The following is a 14,554-nucleotide window of genomic DNA, read 5'->3' as shown; positions in this document are numbered from 1 at the left end:
TGGCAGGCACTTGGCCAATTCCCATGTGTTGCAGTAGCTCCCTTTCAAGGAGAAGCCAAGAGCCCACACCCCACAAATCCCCTCGTCGCTGACCTGCAACCTGCCCTTTCTGAAGCGACGTGTCTGCATGGATTGCAGGATGCTCCCAGAGCTCTGGGGCAGCCCTGCTCCTGCCTTGCTGTTGAGCCCCTCCACCTTTGCTCCATGGCACTGCAATGCCAAACCCAGAGCAGGATCCTGCATCCAGTGCTGGTCACACATCAGCTACATAAAGCCCACCAATGCATCCCTCGAGGGGTCACATAAAGATGCCACTGAAGCAATCAGAGTCTTAGGCAGCAAAAAGCAACACATCGGTGTGGTGTTTTCAGGCAGAACAGCACAAGCAGGCAAAGCTCCACCGAATCACCATACCAGTAAGGCTGGGGACAGCCACCTCCCCCCCCTACAGGATCTCAGATGGGTACACAGCCACCCTGGGAGTGCTGACACCCTGTGCTCCAGCAAGAGCAAACCACACATCACATCCTGGGGAACATGGCACCCCTCTCCTTGCCCGCTCACCCTCCCCGCTGCGGAGGAAATTGTGCGCCCGGCTGATGTCAGGAGGCATCACTTCACACAAAGGCCAGGCTTCCTGGCGGGGAAGGGGTGGGGGAGTGGGGAGGAAGGGGAAGAGGAGCCTGGGGCAAAGGCAAACAGCATCTACAGCTCCTTGTGTGTGCAAAAGGGGCAGCAGCAGGGGACAACATGGCCCCTTCTACTTCAATCGCCCTTGCACCCGGCAAAGAGAGGCAACATCGTATTTCCTAGTGCCCTTCACAGGAGCAACAGCACGGCCCTGCCTGCACCCTGTGCAGCCCTTTAAGGACGCACTGAAAAGAAGGGACTCAAGTTTATTTTAATTTGCTCCTGCAAATAAATCACTCCCATTTTCTACATGCCAGGCTGTGGCTGTTGCCAACCAGGGGACACAGCTCCCTGCTTAGCACCCAACCAGGAGAAAAAATAATTCTATGACAAGATCTAACATCCGCACCCTCAAAATCAGCACAAGCATGCACTCCACCTGTCTCCTGCTTATGGGTGGCTAAATACTCATGGTACTCATTGATAAATACAGATAAAAATAACATATTAAGGACCAAAGGCAAGAGTAATCAGCAGCCCTCATTTCCCAAACTCCTCTCCCCAGTATGCTCCCCAAAGCCAAGCACCTTTCAAAACATGGCCTATCACGGTACCCACAGCATCAATATGACCTCCTGCTTCAGCATCTCCTCTCCTCCTCTACCTCCTGCAGTCCCAGCTCACCCCCAGGCACTGAAAGAGGCTGGTGGCCAGCACCAGACTACATTGCTTTTGTCTCCAACTCAGCCACTCTCTCAAGGACAGGAGCACTCTGGACCAGCTGCACAGGGAGCAGTGAAGAGGGCTCAGCCGTAGGGGACCTGCAGGATGTGGTCGACGTTGATTGAAAAGGGAAATCACTGATATTGCAGAGGGCAGCCAGGGAAGGTGGATTTTGGATGTGGGCACCGCCAGGGAATAACTGTAAAGGAGCAAACCCTGCTGCTCTCCTTCAACATGCTGACTTGTGCTCCTAGGAGAAGGCCTGTCATTGGTTTTTAATCTCACCCGATTATGGACCAGCCTTTGACATTATTGATCTCAGGCCCCTGAAGTATCATTTATCTTCTGGGTTTGACTCGGCCATCAGAGCTCGACAGCTCAGACCCCAGTCAGCTCCATCCTCCCAGGGAGCCAGGGGAACTGCTGCTCTGCACAATTCCAGTCCTGCTGATTCACGTGAGCCATATTTGACACTCAGTTGTTGTCCTCACATAAGGTGTCTTTCACTCTCTGCCTACCTGGCATTTCATCTTCTGACTCAAAAATCCAGCTCCTCAGGTCTATGGCAGACCAGCATTGCTTCCTCAAGCTTGGCAGTCCAAGGTGCCTCTAGTGTGCCCTGCTTCCCCCTCTCAGTTTCATTATCCTCTTTCAAAGAGGATGCGGTGGAGACACAAATGTTATGGCATGTGCTGAGAACTGCACAGGGACTGGGGGAGCAGCGTCAGCAGTCAGTGTACAACCAGAGAAGCCATTTCTAGCTGTGACCCACTGCCATTTTCTAGAGCGGAAAGGACCAACAACGGTAGCTCCTCGTTCCCTGGTGAGATTGTACCCACAGAAAAACCAGGTGGATTTTGTGGTGGCTTCCCCTTACCTGCCAGCCAGCACAGCTGCCACAGGGCCAGCTCGTGACTTTTGCTTGACCTTCAAAACGTCAATGCCTGCTCCCTCCACCAGACCCAGAAGAGATGGGCTGACGGGCTCCCTGTCCCCTGGATACCTCCATCCCCCACCAAACTGACAGATGCTCCCAGCCTCCACTGTTTGGGAAGCACAAGGTTTTCCTCAAATGCCTTTGTCAACAGTTACTGGATGCAGCATGTACATGAAGGCTGTCTTTTCAGCTGCCTCCTGTCTCTCTCTCCTGCGAAGCCAGGCCTTGGTTTTGGGGAGGAGGAATATTTCCTGAGAAGGCTCCAGTGGGCAGTTTTAATGCAGAAAGAGGAAGGTTTAGTTTTTGTTCTTCACCTTGTTATCATTTATCATATTGCTGAAAAGCACTTTGGTAAATGGAGATTAATACCATGTGCATTCATAGATTGTAGCAGGAACCAGCCCTGGGGAAGACCAGAGGAGGAAGTGCCTGAATGGGGCAGCTAACAGGGTCCACATCCTGCAAGGTACCACCATCAGCAAAGAAAGCTCCAGTCTCCAGGATTGCTTCCCCACACTGCCATGGACTTCCTGACTCCTAGCAGGTCTCCCCACCTCTGCTTACCTCTAAATTAGGGTAATGCCCTGACTTCCCCATCCAGACTTTAGATTGTTGCAGAGATTAAAATGATCTTTATCTCCCCAGTTCTAAGTAGAAAGCTACAAATTCCTTAGCTGGAGGACAGGCCTTGGCTTTACCTTGCTTTACCTGCCCAGCTTTACCTGCTGGGCTTACATGCTCAGGAATTGTGTTTGGAAAGGGGTGGTCTTTACACCAGGCACTATTTCCAGTTCCCTGCCCAGATGCCCTGTTGTGCAGGATGCCAGCAGGCAGAGGCAGGAAAATAGCCCCCAGATGTGTTCTCATTCCCTTGATGGGGGCAGGCTCCATCCCCACCCCCTACAATCAAACTACCTCTGACCAAAACAGAGCTCGCAGGCCTCAGCCACCCAGTAACAACAGTGCAGCTGTGGCAGGAGAGCTGCAGTAATCCCCCCCTGGATCTGGCCACCCCCATCACTAAGGGCTAGCACAATACCAGAGGGAAGGGGGAGCGCAGCACCCGCCCCCGCACTGTCCCCAAAGGGTCTGTGAGGGGGACAGAGACCTCGCAGCACATTATTCCGCTCCATCCATTTGAGAGGCACGCTTCAAGGGGCTTTTTGCCGTCAGAGGCGGGTGCACCAGGACAGGAAAAGAACAAAGGGAGGCACCGGCACCCCCAGCCCTTTGTCTGAGCGCAGAGGAGTTCACCTGCAGGGAAAACCTGCTCCCACCGCAGAGGCGGCAGCTCCACATGGATTCAGAGGGGGAGAGGGATGCGGCCCCCCCTTGCAGCAAGAGGATAATGAGCAGAAGGACGCAATCACATTACCCTCTCTCTCCCCTCGCACAAGCCCATTACAGTGCACACCAGCCCCCCCGAGTTACCAACAACCCAACAACCGCAACCAGCAATAAAAACCATTGCCACAGAAATATCAACCCACCCCCCAGCGTGATCGATCTGTGTCTGCGTGTGGCCCAGCACCAAACCCTGGAGCTCAGCTCCACCGACCAGGATTGACTGGGAGGGAAGGGGGTGGGAGACTAGTTTCCAGGGGATGGGGTTTTAAAGCCACACAATAACTGGCTCAAATGAGGGTTTAGATTAAGCTGTCATATGGCAAGGGAAAACACTGCCTCCATTAGGACATGCGGGATTTTCCTTCCCTTTCTCCAAAGCTACAGCTCTAGGATGAAGCTTCCAGGTCACCCAGGCAGGGAGAGGAGAACTGGGTGATGCTGAGCAAATGGGGGATACTGAACAGGGAGAGATGGGTAGAGGGAAGAAAAGGCAGATCAGCCTCAGATCATATAGTCGGCTGCTCTGACAATGTTTACTCATATTTCAGAGAGACACAGCCATCCGGAACATCACTCCCTGCCAACTGCCTCATCTGGAGCCATCCACAGCTCGGCTCTTCCCAGCCCACTCCAGAGACAGCCCCCCCATCAAAGCATCCACACAGCAAGAAACTGAAAAAGGAAAGGTAGGGGGAAGAGAAGAAACAGAGAAATTTAATTAATTCGTGTTTTGGGTTTTTTTTAACAGTTCTGGTACATCATCTCAGCAAACAGATGACTTGGAGTGTGCTTGGAGTGCAACAGCACCGCTGCAGAGTGCAGGGCACTGAGCTGAGCTGGGAACTTCTGCTCATGCTACCATCACAAGAGAATCACAAGACAGAAGAGGGACAACCATGATGCCCTGGTGAGAACAGGCTGAAGCTGTCCTTATCAGAAAGGATCCAGGACTGAGAACCTCTTCCCGGAGTTCATCTGGGGGACATATGTAAAAACTTTTGCGTGCATCCAGAGTCTCATGCCTGTGAATAACCACCCCTCCCTCCATATTAGGGACCAGACATCTCCTCCTCCCATTCCCAAGTATGCTGGATATGGCTCTCCCAGGAAAAGGAGGGGTAGCTGCCTCTGTCCTTCCGTGGAGGAAAGGGAAGGGCAGGATATCCCTGGTCCTGCAAATTTCACATCTCCCCACCAGTCCCCCAGCATCTTCCTCACCCTCTCTTCCAGCACAGGTGAGGTTCATTGCAGAAAACTGGCTATCACTGCAAGCAAGCTCAGCAGCTCCGAGTCCTCTGTGCCATCCCCCTTACTTCAACACAACCAGCATCTCCTCAGCGTACAGGCTGCTGATAAATGCAAGAAGTTGACAAAGTCACCAGAACCTAGCCCAGATCCATAGCATTTTATTTTTTTAAAAGCAAAAAAGCCACGCCAGACCAGATTCTGCCCTAAAGCCTTTGTGGCAAAGCAAAATCCTGCTCCAAGTGTTTATTTATAAATCTGTACATACATGTACATTTGAATTCTGACAGAATTAATTCTGGCATCCAGCTAATTCAAAGCATTCCTCCCCCATCACACTACTGTTGCAGGCCAGCCCTGCACAGAAGCTGATTATAAAATGCTGCACTAGCCAGGCATTTCTGCAAAGGCTTGTGCTATTGAGCATTCAGTCTTTCCTTGCTTGGCTATTTCATTGTTTCGGTGTCGATCCCTCCTCTCTTGCCCTGTGTTTCCTGGTTACTTTTGTCCCTGCTCTGGAAGCACTGCTGCTCTCAGCCCCATTTCAGTGTCAGATTGAAAAAAAAAAACAAAACAAAACAATTACATGAAATTAAAGAGAAGAAAAGAAGAAATTATCACCATGTACCAAGATTTCCAGTAAACAGATAGGTAAAGAGCAAAAAATAGGCCAATATGCTGCAAGGTAAGCTGCAGACAGATCTGGGGACAGAAAGCCCGCTGCCCGCCTCCCAAGTACAGCTAAGAAATCCCTGTGTGGTCACACGCTGTCCTCTGGAGCAGAGAGGAGAGAGGTCAGGGCAGCCAGCACTGTAAGAGCCTCTTTATTCTTGGGCAGTTGCACGAATCTGATCACTTGTGCCCTTTGTGAGACATGGAAATCTGCCTTCTCCTCCCACCCCCTTCGCCAGCCCCTCTTCTGCTCCTCCCGCTCAGATGAGGACAGAGGCAACTCCTTGGCTCCAGAGGCAAAGACCAAAGCAGCAGAGAGGCTGTGGATGCCCCTCTGGCAGGACCAGGCCTGGATCAGCACACAGGAGACCTTGAGAACAGCGCTTTGTTGGAGCAAGGGGAGGGGAGAAGAAGGGAAGGACACACATGTGCAAGGGGCTTGCACATTCCTTGAAGGGCTCACCCAAACTCCCTCGTGTGAGGCACGAGGCCAAGGGGTGGAGATAAGTCCAAGGTAACCCACTGCAGTTCATGCCTCTCCTACTTCTCCCCCTCCATCACGGAGGGGGCTTGAGGAGAATGGCACGCTGATCACCTCCATGCCAGCAGACACATGATGCTCACATAAGTATCACACGATAGATTTAGATTAAACAAGGGTCTGGGCTAAGTTCATTATGCCCTATCACTAGACAAAGCTGGGCTTAGACCTCCTAGTTCAGAGACCAGACCACAACACCTCTGTCTCAGGGGCTCATTCAAAGTCACTGCTGAGGGAGGGCTTCAGGGTGGAAAGCTCTAGGTAGGCCAGGGCAGTCTGGTGAGCAGGGCTGTAAGCCTGGGCTACATGTTGTTGCCATTCCTTGCAAAGCAGCTCAAGGTCCTCAGGTGAACCTTTCCTTATCTCTCCTCTTTCCACCTCATTCTCCAAGCTCCCATCCACACTGCATTGTCCCCTATGGGAAGAGAGCATTCTCCACAGCAGTCCCTACTCCCTAACCAAGGCTGTCCCCTCCACACAAGTCTCCTCCCTCCCACCCAAGCCACCAGGCTGCCTCCCAGCATTCTCCATCTCTGCTGTCACTTCTCAGATTGACTCTACACAAAAGATTTGCAGCTGCAGGTCTGGAGCAACCAACCACTGGCAACCTGACAGGCTAAGGGCACAGAAAATGTTCAAGCTTAGCAGGAAAGCAGCGGGGAAAAGCCCTTAATCCAAACCCTGCGAAGGCAGGAAACTGCTCCAGTTCAGCCAGAGATCTGGGACTGCCAGGATACCCACTGCTGCTTGGCCAGCAAACCCAGAGGGGTTTGCAGCAGAGTGGCTCAGGCCCCCCCAGACCACTCTAGGGCAGCTCAGGCTGCTACGGCTTGAACTGAAATCTGCTGCCCCTGACAACACTGAGCAGCAAAGCCTGACAGATCCATGTGGTGAGTGGCACAGAGCTTGGGAGCCAGGCTAGGTGGGTGCTGGGATTTCTGCCACTGCCCAAGGCCCAAGAAGTCAGTGCTCATCATGGCAGCGTGACCAACTGACAGCATCCCAGGGCACAATGATCAGCCACATTTAGGAGCACAGTACCACATTCCTGGGCAGGAATTAGGGCATAAGCAAAGCCAGGGAAAGAAAGACCTGGGTTAGGCTGACCTAACCCTTGGGCTAGGCTGGCAGTTCAGCTCTGGGTGCTGGTGGAAGTTCAGATGGCAGGCGCAGGGAGAAGGTGCCCATCTCCTGCTTCGTAGGACCTGCTGCAAAAGTTGTCTGGGTATGCTCAAAGAGTGCCACAGCAAACGCCTGCCAGGCACCAGCCACACCACCTACAGCCACGAGAGCTAAATTAGCACTCAAGCACTCAGGCACTTGTACTCACAATGCCTGCAGTGAGCTGCGTGCCGTGCTCCTCATAAACAAGTCATCTGGAAAATAAGTAAGCCTGTAAAAATCCAGTCCATCACAAGTTACCAAACCTGTTTCAGAGTAAAACAACCTAGAGCAGCTCATGCCAGAAGCCTAGCAGTGAAGCTGATATCAAGCTTGCCCACCAGTGGGACTCCCTTGGTCCCAGCAAAACATCCTGGCACTGATAGCAGCATGGGAATGCCATGTAGGACTTCGTGGTGGCCAAAGCTGGCAAAGTATCAGAGTTTTTGGTACAGACTTGAGATCCATCTCTTCCTGTGCCCCTACCAAGCACTCAGCTTTCCTCCTTCTCATAATTTAGAAAGCATGAGTTGGCCTTATGTGGGGTGCTGCCAAAGAAGAAAGCCCAAACCCATTGAACTGCAGATGGAGCCAGCAGCCTGGTCCCTGTCCCCCTGGATTTGCTGAACATGCACTGCTCCATGGACAGTGCTGGATGCTGCTCCTACACACCTCCAGGAGGATTCCCAATGTTTTCCTCCAGGTCTCAGCACCGCAATGCATTTTCTCCCACTTAATGTTCAAAGCCACCAGATATCTTCAGAATATGAAGGGATTTCTAGGAAGCTAGGACAGGGAGAAATTGATCTCCTTCCCCCAAAACAGAACAGAAGCACAGCCTCTCTACCCAAGACATTTCCACTGGTGGCACCTCTAGCTGAGGACGGGCAGCTGGGAAACCTCTGAGCAAGCTCAGATGTACCTGTCCTCAATCAACCATGTCCCCCACAAAGACAGGGCAACCATAGTAATACCCCACAAGTGAGTCTCTTTCTCTGACTGCTGACTTCTTACCCATACTCCAGCCCAGCAACGTATTTTTCCCCTTTTTGGATGGAGAAAAAATAAAAAGCAACACATCAACCTCGCACTGGAGCAACTTTCTTTTCCAGCCTTAGAAGCAGGTTCCCCCATGCAGGCAGGAGGCACATGGCTAGGGCAGCGAAGGCAAAGATGGAAGAAAAACTGTTTCATTTTGAGACCTTGAAACAAAAAGAAGCAGAAAAAAAAAAAAAAGAAAAAAAAAGAAAAAAAAAGAAAAAAAAAGAAAAAAAGAAAAGACGGTGCCTTGTTGGCTTTTCTTTCCTCCCCTCTCCTCTTTAAGCACTACAAAAACAGGAAACAAAGGAGAAAACATCTCACGGGGGGAAGGGGAGGTAAGCGCTTTATACGCCCACGAAAGAAAGATTAACCACATATTTTATTTACTGTTTGTATTACAGTTGCACCATGGAGTTCAACTAATTCCGAGCCAGGGCTCTGCGGGTTTGTGCAGCACCTAATGCTGAGCGGGCTCCTTCCCCCAAACCCACCAGGCACATGTTCTGCTTCAGGCAAACCCTGCACGGACACCCCCTTTCCTCTGGCAGACACCCACCTCCAGCCTCCTTCACCCAGCCAGAGCACTCCTGCCCCACCTGCCAGCTCAGCTGACAAAGTGCTGGTGCTGTCCCCAAGGAGTTTTGAGCCCCTTTTCCCCTTCAAACCAGTCTGTAACCAGGGGTAAGGTGCCCTTTGAGGGAGGCTGGCAACACAGCCAGAGGAATAAATGCTAAAAAAGCAGAGTTTATGGGGAGCATGTTTGCAGGCTCCAGTCCCTCCTCCGGACCATGGGGGACATCCCCTCCACAGCAAGTTGGCATTGCAACCCCCACACTTGCGAGTCCCTCGCACCAAGGTCAGGGCTCCGATCCTCCCAACTTTGACTCATTTCTCAATTAACGGCTTTCTGAACACAAGCCACACACGGAACAAACCTCTCACAATGGGGCCTCCCCCGGACCTCCCAAGCCCAGCGTTACTCATCTGCCCCCCAGTCCCAGTCCATCTTTTCTCGGGATGCTCCAAGTGCGGCTTACCGCCGCTGCAGGGTGAGCAAGCAGCCAGGAATCCCGGGCCCGGCTCCCGCCGGCGGGAAGACATCACCAGCTGAGCTCATGCACCCTAATTCGGGAGCCGACGAGGCAAGGCCACCTTCCTTGCTGGCTGGCAACTGGCAGCTTTCAGCTGGAGACCCAGCCACAGCCATGGAGCAAGGGCTGGCAACCTGCTGGGTGCTTTTCCCAGGGGCTCATCCCTACTCCAGCCACTTCATGGAAGAACTGATTCAACTGATAGGGAGGATCCTTTGGGCACACCGTCCCCCAGCTTGGTGCTGTCCTTCACTGACCCGGACTCCGTGCACCCAACTGAGCCACGCGCACAGCGGGAAGAGACAAGCTTATCATCACAGAGAAAGGAAATTAAGATAATGTGGCGATGGAGGTACCAAGGGATTTGGCCAAGGTCACAAAATAATTCCATGGCTCTACGATACAACCGTCTAACACTTTTGGTGTCTGTCCACATATCCTAAAATTTCAAGCTAGGGCCAAAATCCAGCCTAGGCAGTGGCAGATTTCTGCCAGGTCATTAGCAGTGTGCATCCGCAAGAAGCGGCGAACATCCAGCCATAACAACGGCAGTAACAACAAAAAAAACATGCAGCAAGAGCGGGAATAAATGAGATCAAAGTGTCCTGGAAAAGGACCTGGAAAAATAGTTTCGGTCCCTGGCTAAGGCTCCTGGGAGATGCACATGAGAACCCCATCCCAGCCCTGCACAGCCCTCCCGAGGTGGCTCCCCACCCTGGCAGAGGGAAACCAAAATGACTCCCTATAAATAGAAGCAGAAAAGCGCTTCTCCAAAAGACTGACTGGGTCTTTCCCCTTCCAGCGTGTGTGGCGGAGCTGCTGGCACCTCCACGGAGGTCCCTGGTTTTCCCCCAGAAAACCTGGAGAGGAAAATAACCTTCCTGTGAGCTCAGGCTGGCTCCTCTCTACACAGAGCTGCACCCCCCCGCCCCACTCCCAGGCCTGGCCATCCAATTGGAAAGTAATTATACTGCAATTTTTATTTATGACTTCTTCGGTTTTTTTTATTGCTAAATGGTGACTCATTTTGGCAACATTAAAATACACAGGAAATCATCCCCATTTTACAGTAATCACCATTCAATTCATTGTTAAATATTTATTCGGCAGACAAGCGCCGAGCCTCTTTCGAAGGGTCGGAGGGGGAGTGGAGGGGCAACCCTGAAAAGGGGGAAGGTGGTAGAAGGGTCAGGGCAGGGCTGGCCGCAGGGCTGGTAAATGCCCGCCAGAACTGGAGGGTGGGGAGCCAGTGGTGAAAGCTCCTGCCAGATGGCCTGGCCAAGAGCAAAATACAGACCCGCTTTCCCTCGAATCCAGCACAACAGCCCAAGCTGCTCTAGGGAGAAAGGCAGCCCTGTGTCCCCTAATAAAAAATCACATTATTTGGCCAAACCCCAAGACTGAATCCCCACCAGTGAGACGTCATGGGTCTCTGACACGTCATGGGTCTCTGACACGAAGCTCTTCCATTGCCGGGGGGAAGAGGATGGCGGCCACCGGCCCCAGTGGGAGGCAGTGGGAAGAGCAGGCAGTTTGACATTCACAGGCCTTACAATAGACAGGGTTTGCTCCTGCAGCCACTTTGTCCTCCCAGGAAGCCAAATTTTGGGGTGACTCGACCTCAGCTGCAGGCAGCTCTTCTGCCTTCCCCAAAACAGCTGCATAGCCCAGCACAAACCTGGCAGACAGCCCCTCCAAACGCCCCTGGTCCAAGACTGCAACCCTTCCCTGCAGAGTGCACACCCAAGGGGCCGTAGGTCCCACAGCTCAACAGCTACAAAGGCCCCCCCAGCACAGACACCTTCCCCAGGGAGCCCCCCTGGCACCCACAGGCTCCGTCACTGCTTGGCTGGGAGACCACCCAACATGTCTGCCACAGGGGGACCCCGGGCGGAAGGAGGAGCAGTGCCAGGATGGATTTTGTGTAGGTCCAACACAAACACAAGGGAACAGACATGGCAGGGAAGAGGGTGGCTGGGCGGTCCCCAGGCTGGGCAAACCCGAGCGTCCAGGATGGTTGGACTCACCCGGATCTCATTGCGGCGGATCTCCACGTCGCAGACCGAGTGTCCCTGGTGGGCCCCGCTGTAGTAGCAGCAGAACTGGCAGACGGCCACCTGCTCGGCCTCGCAGTGGTACAGGCGGTAGGCGTTGTGCTGGGGGCAGCTCCAGGCCCGCACGTCCTCCGCCTCCACCAGGAGATGCCCCCGGGCCGTGGAGGGCTGCTGCAGGTGGGTCTGGACGTGGGACTGGCAGCACGGAGCCTCGCACCTCAAACAGATCTTCTGGGCCGGCAGCGGCGGGCCCCGGCGGCAGAAGACGCAGTGCAGGACTGAGGGGGGCTTCTCCAGGTTGAGGGAGTTGAACTTCTCCACGATGTTGGTGAGCTTCAGGTTCTTCTCCAGGTTGGGCTTCTGGTTGTAGGCCTGGTTGCACTCCGGGCACCGCACCAAGCCCGACTCCTTGGCCCACGCCTCCCCGATACAGCCCCGGCAGAAGTTGTGCTTGCAGGGCAGCTGGACCGGCTCCACAAAGACATGCAGGCAAATGGGGCAGATGAGCTCCTCTTCGAAGCAGTTCTTCCAATTCTCGGCCATCTCTGCCGGCAGCTCTGTCGACGCTTCCCCCCAGCCGCTTCGGTCGCTCAGTGCGGTCTAGGGGCGGACGCCGGGGTCTGTCCTCCCTGAAAGGGGAAGGCTGAGGTGAACGGACAGGCTCCCCCCCTCCCCGCAGCACACGCCATAAATAATAAACCGCAGCAGATTTTAAAATCGGGGATAAAATAAGCCACAGAGCAGCACTCTAGGAATATCCGGCAAGAAAACGCAACGTCCCCATCGCTTCGTTAAAAAACAACACAAATGGTCAAAAAAACCCCAACATGATCCTGTTGGACTTACAGCCCGAAGTCCTAACCACCCCTAAAAGCCATTCGCTCCTTTTTACCCCAGAAGGTGAACTGAAACTTACCAAAGGTTGAAAAAAATCCATACAAAATCCAGCAGCAGAGTCCAAGTTCCATATAAAGCTCCTAAATTTAGCGCTCCGGATCAGATTTTTCTTTTCTTAGGTTTGCAACTGACATTCAATATTTTAAAGGGACTTTTGTCCCACACCAAACCTGGCCAACAGCTGAGGGCAGCGACTCGCTCGGGCTTTTTTTTTCCCTTCCCTGTATTTCTCCTCCCTCTCCCCCTGATGGGAGTTGGGAATCAGAGTCTTTTAAAGGAAACAGATCAAAGGGTTAAGATCCAAAACGGGAAAAGGAGGAAGATTAAAAAAATAATAATAATAGCGACGATGACGATGGCGGAAAAACGAATTCTCTCTGCGGCCCCCGAGATTTGCTTCTAAATCGGAGGAGCAGCAGGGGAAAAAAGGAAGAGGGGGAAAAAAGACAAGACAGGAAAAAAAAAAAAAAAAAAAGAGAAGAAAAAAAGCTCTCTCGCCTGCTTCGAGATTGCGAGGTCTTGAATGGGAGAGCTCGGTCATTCAGAGCAAACGCCAGCCCAGCACAGCCCGCCCAGCTCCTCCAACGCTCCCGGAGAGGGATGGGAGAGGGGACGGGCTTTGCCACGGGGGGTTCTGAGCCCCGCGGACCCCAAATCAACCTGCTCTCACTTCCCACCAAGGCTGGGGGGAAAAAGGCGCCCGGAGGGTCCGTCCTAGCCCACTCTCATGGCCGGCCCGGGGGTCGCAAGCCCCCGACGGTAACAATGCTTCGGGGCGCACGGACGGCGCCCGAGCCGGCGGCGGAGCGCTGCCTTCCCCGGCGCGGCCCCGCCGGGAAGGGGCGAGGCGGCGGCGGGCAGCCGGGAGGAGTCGGCCGGAGCGAGCGGTTCCGGGAGAGCCGAGTCAGCTCTCAGCCATCTTGAGCTGCCCGGCTGAGAACGGAGACCGGGAGCGCGTTAAAAATAAAATTAAAAAATAAATAAATAAAAAAAAAAAAAAAGGAAGAAGAAGAAAGGGTATTTAAAAAAAGAAATTATAAATAAAGTCACCAGAACAACCCCGCTCCCGGGAGCCACCTCCTCCGCCTGCCCAGCGAGGCTCTGCGGAGGGGCTGCGGGGCCAGACGAGCCCGAGCCGAGCCGAGCCGTCCCGTCCCGGCGGGGCCGCTCAGCACAGCCCCCCGCGCCCGCCCCCGCCGCCTCCTCCAGCCATCTTGGGGTCGCCCTGGGCGCCGGAGCCCCACGCCCCGGCTTCCTCCCGCCGCCCCCGGGGAGGCGGCCGCGGCCGGGGAGGGGGGGGGGGGGGAAAGGAACGCGGAGCGAGGCGGGTGGGGGCGCGGAGCCCCACAGCGGGAAGGGGAAGGGGGGGCGGCGCCTCGGGCTCAGCCCCGGCGCGGGGGGCCGGGGCGGCGGCGGGGGGCGGGCGGGGCGGCCATGGGGGCGGCGGCCGCGGGGATCGATCAACCGGGGAAAGGGGTGCGGACGGGCGCGCCCCGCCCCGCTCGGGAGCCGGCCGGGGTGGGGGGCGGAGCGGAGGCGCCGGTGCCGGTGGGTCTCGCCGGGCGCTGCCGCCGCCGCCGCCTCGGAGCTGCCGCTGTGCTGCGGCGGGAGCAGCCCCGCCCCGGCCGCGGGACCGCCCCGCGCGTCACCGGGCACCGCCCCCGCCCCGCCCCGCGGCCCCGCCGCCGTAAAGGGGACACGGCCCGCGGTGGGGCCCGGCGCCGATATCCGCCGCTGCCTTCGAGGAGGCCGCGCTTGGCATGTCCCGTCTGGCCACTGCATCGGCCGTAGGGCCCCCCTGCCCGGCCACCGACGTCCCTACGCGGCCCGCGCTGCTCAGGGTGCCAGTCCGTAAAAAGGCTGGTTGCCCTGGAACCAGTGAACATCTGGGTCACAGCTGGTGCTGGGCACCGTCCTCATCGCTGTGTACAACTTCCTCGCGGGGGGAACAGGAGGGGCAGGCACTGGTCTCTTCTCTCTGGCAGCCAGGAACGGGACCCGAGGAAATGGCCTGAAGTTGTGTCAGGGGAGGTTGAGGTTAGGGTTGGATATTAGAAAAGGTTCTGATTGGGCACTGGAACAGGCTCCTCAAAGAAGTGGTCATACCACCAAGCCTGCCTGAGTTCAAGAAGCATTTGGAAAACACACTCAGGCACACTGAGGATGTTTAATTCTTGAAGATGTCTTGTGCAGGCCAAGAGTTGGATTCGATGAT

The 14,554-nt window shown here is 54.8% G+C and overlaps 1 protein-coding gene across 1 annotated transcript in view; it reads right to left on the bottom strand.

The window, feature by feature from the left end:
• The window catches only part of TRIM8 (tripartite motif containing 8), a 28,816-nt gene extending 16,016 nt beyond the window's left edge, over positions 1 to 12,800 (bottom strand). Inside the window, exons 1-2 of the mRNA XM_066555016.1 lie at positions 12,359 to 12,800; positions 11,416 to 12,071 (exon numbers count right to left, since the gene is read on the bottom strand). Of these exons, the coding sequence (XP_066411113.1) occupies positions 11,416 to 11,985 (570 nt within the window). The 5' untranslated portion in view covers positions 11,986 to 12,071; positions 12,359 to 12,800. The remainder of the gene's footprint in view (positions 1 to 11,415; positions 12,072 to 12,358) is intronic.
• Between the last annotated feature and the right edge of the window lie 1,754 nt (positions 12,801 to 14,554).

This window comes from Molothrus aeneus, chromosome 8, assembly GCF_037042795.1.
Source record: "Molothrus aeneus isolate 106 chromosome 8, BPBGC_Maene_1.0, whole genome shotgun sequence".
In the NCBI taxonomy this organism is placed as follows: Eukaryota; Metazoa; Chordata; class Aves; order Passeriformes; family Icteridae; genus Molothrus; species Molothrus aeneus.
The sequence above is the reverse complement of the archived record's forward strand: the minus strand, read 5'-3'. Positions and strand labels throughout refer to the sequence as shown.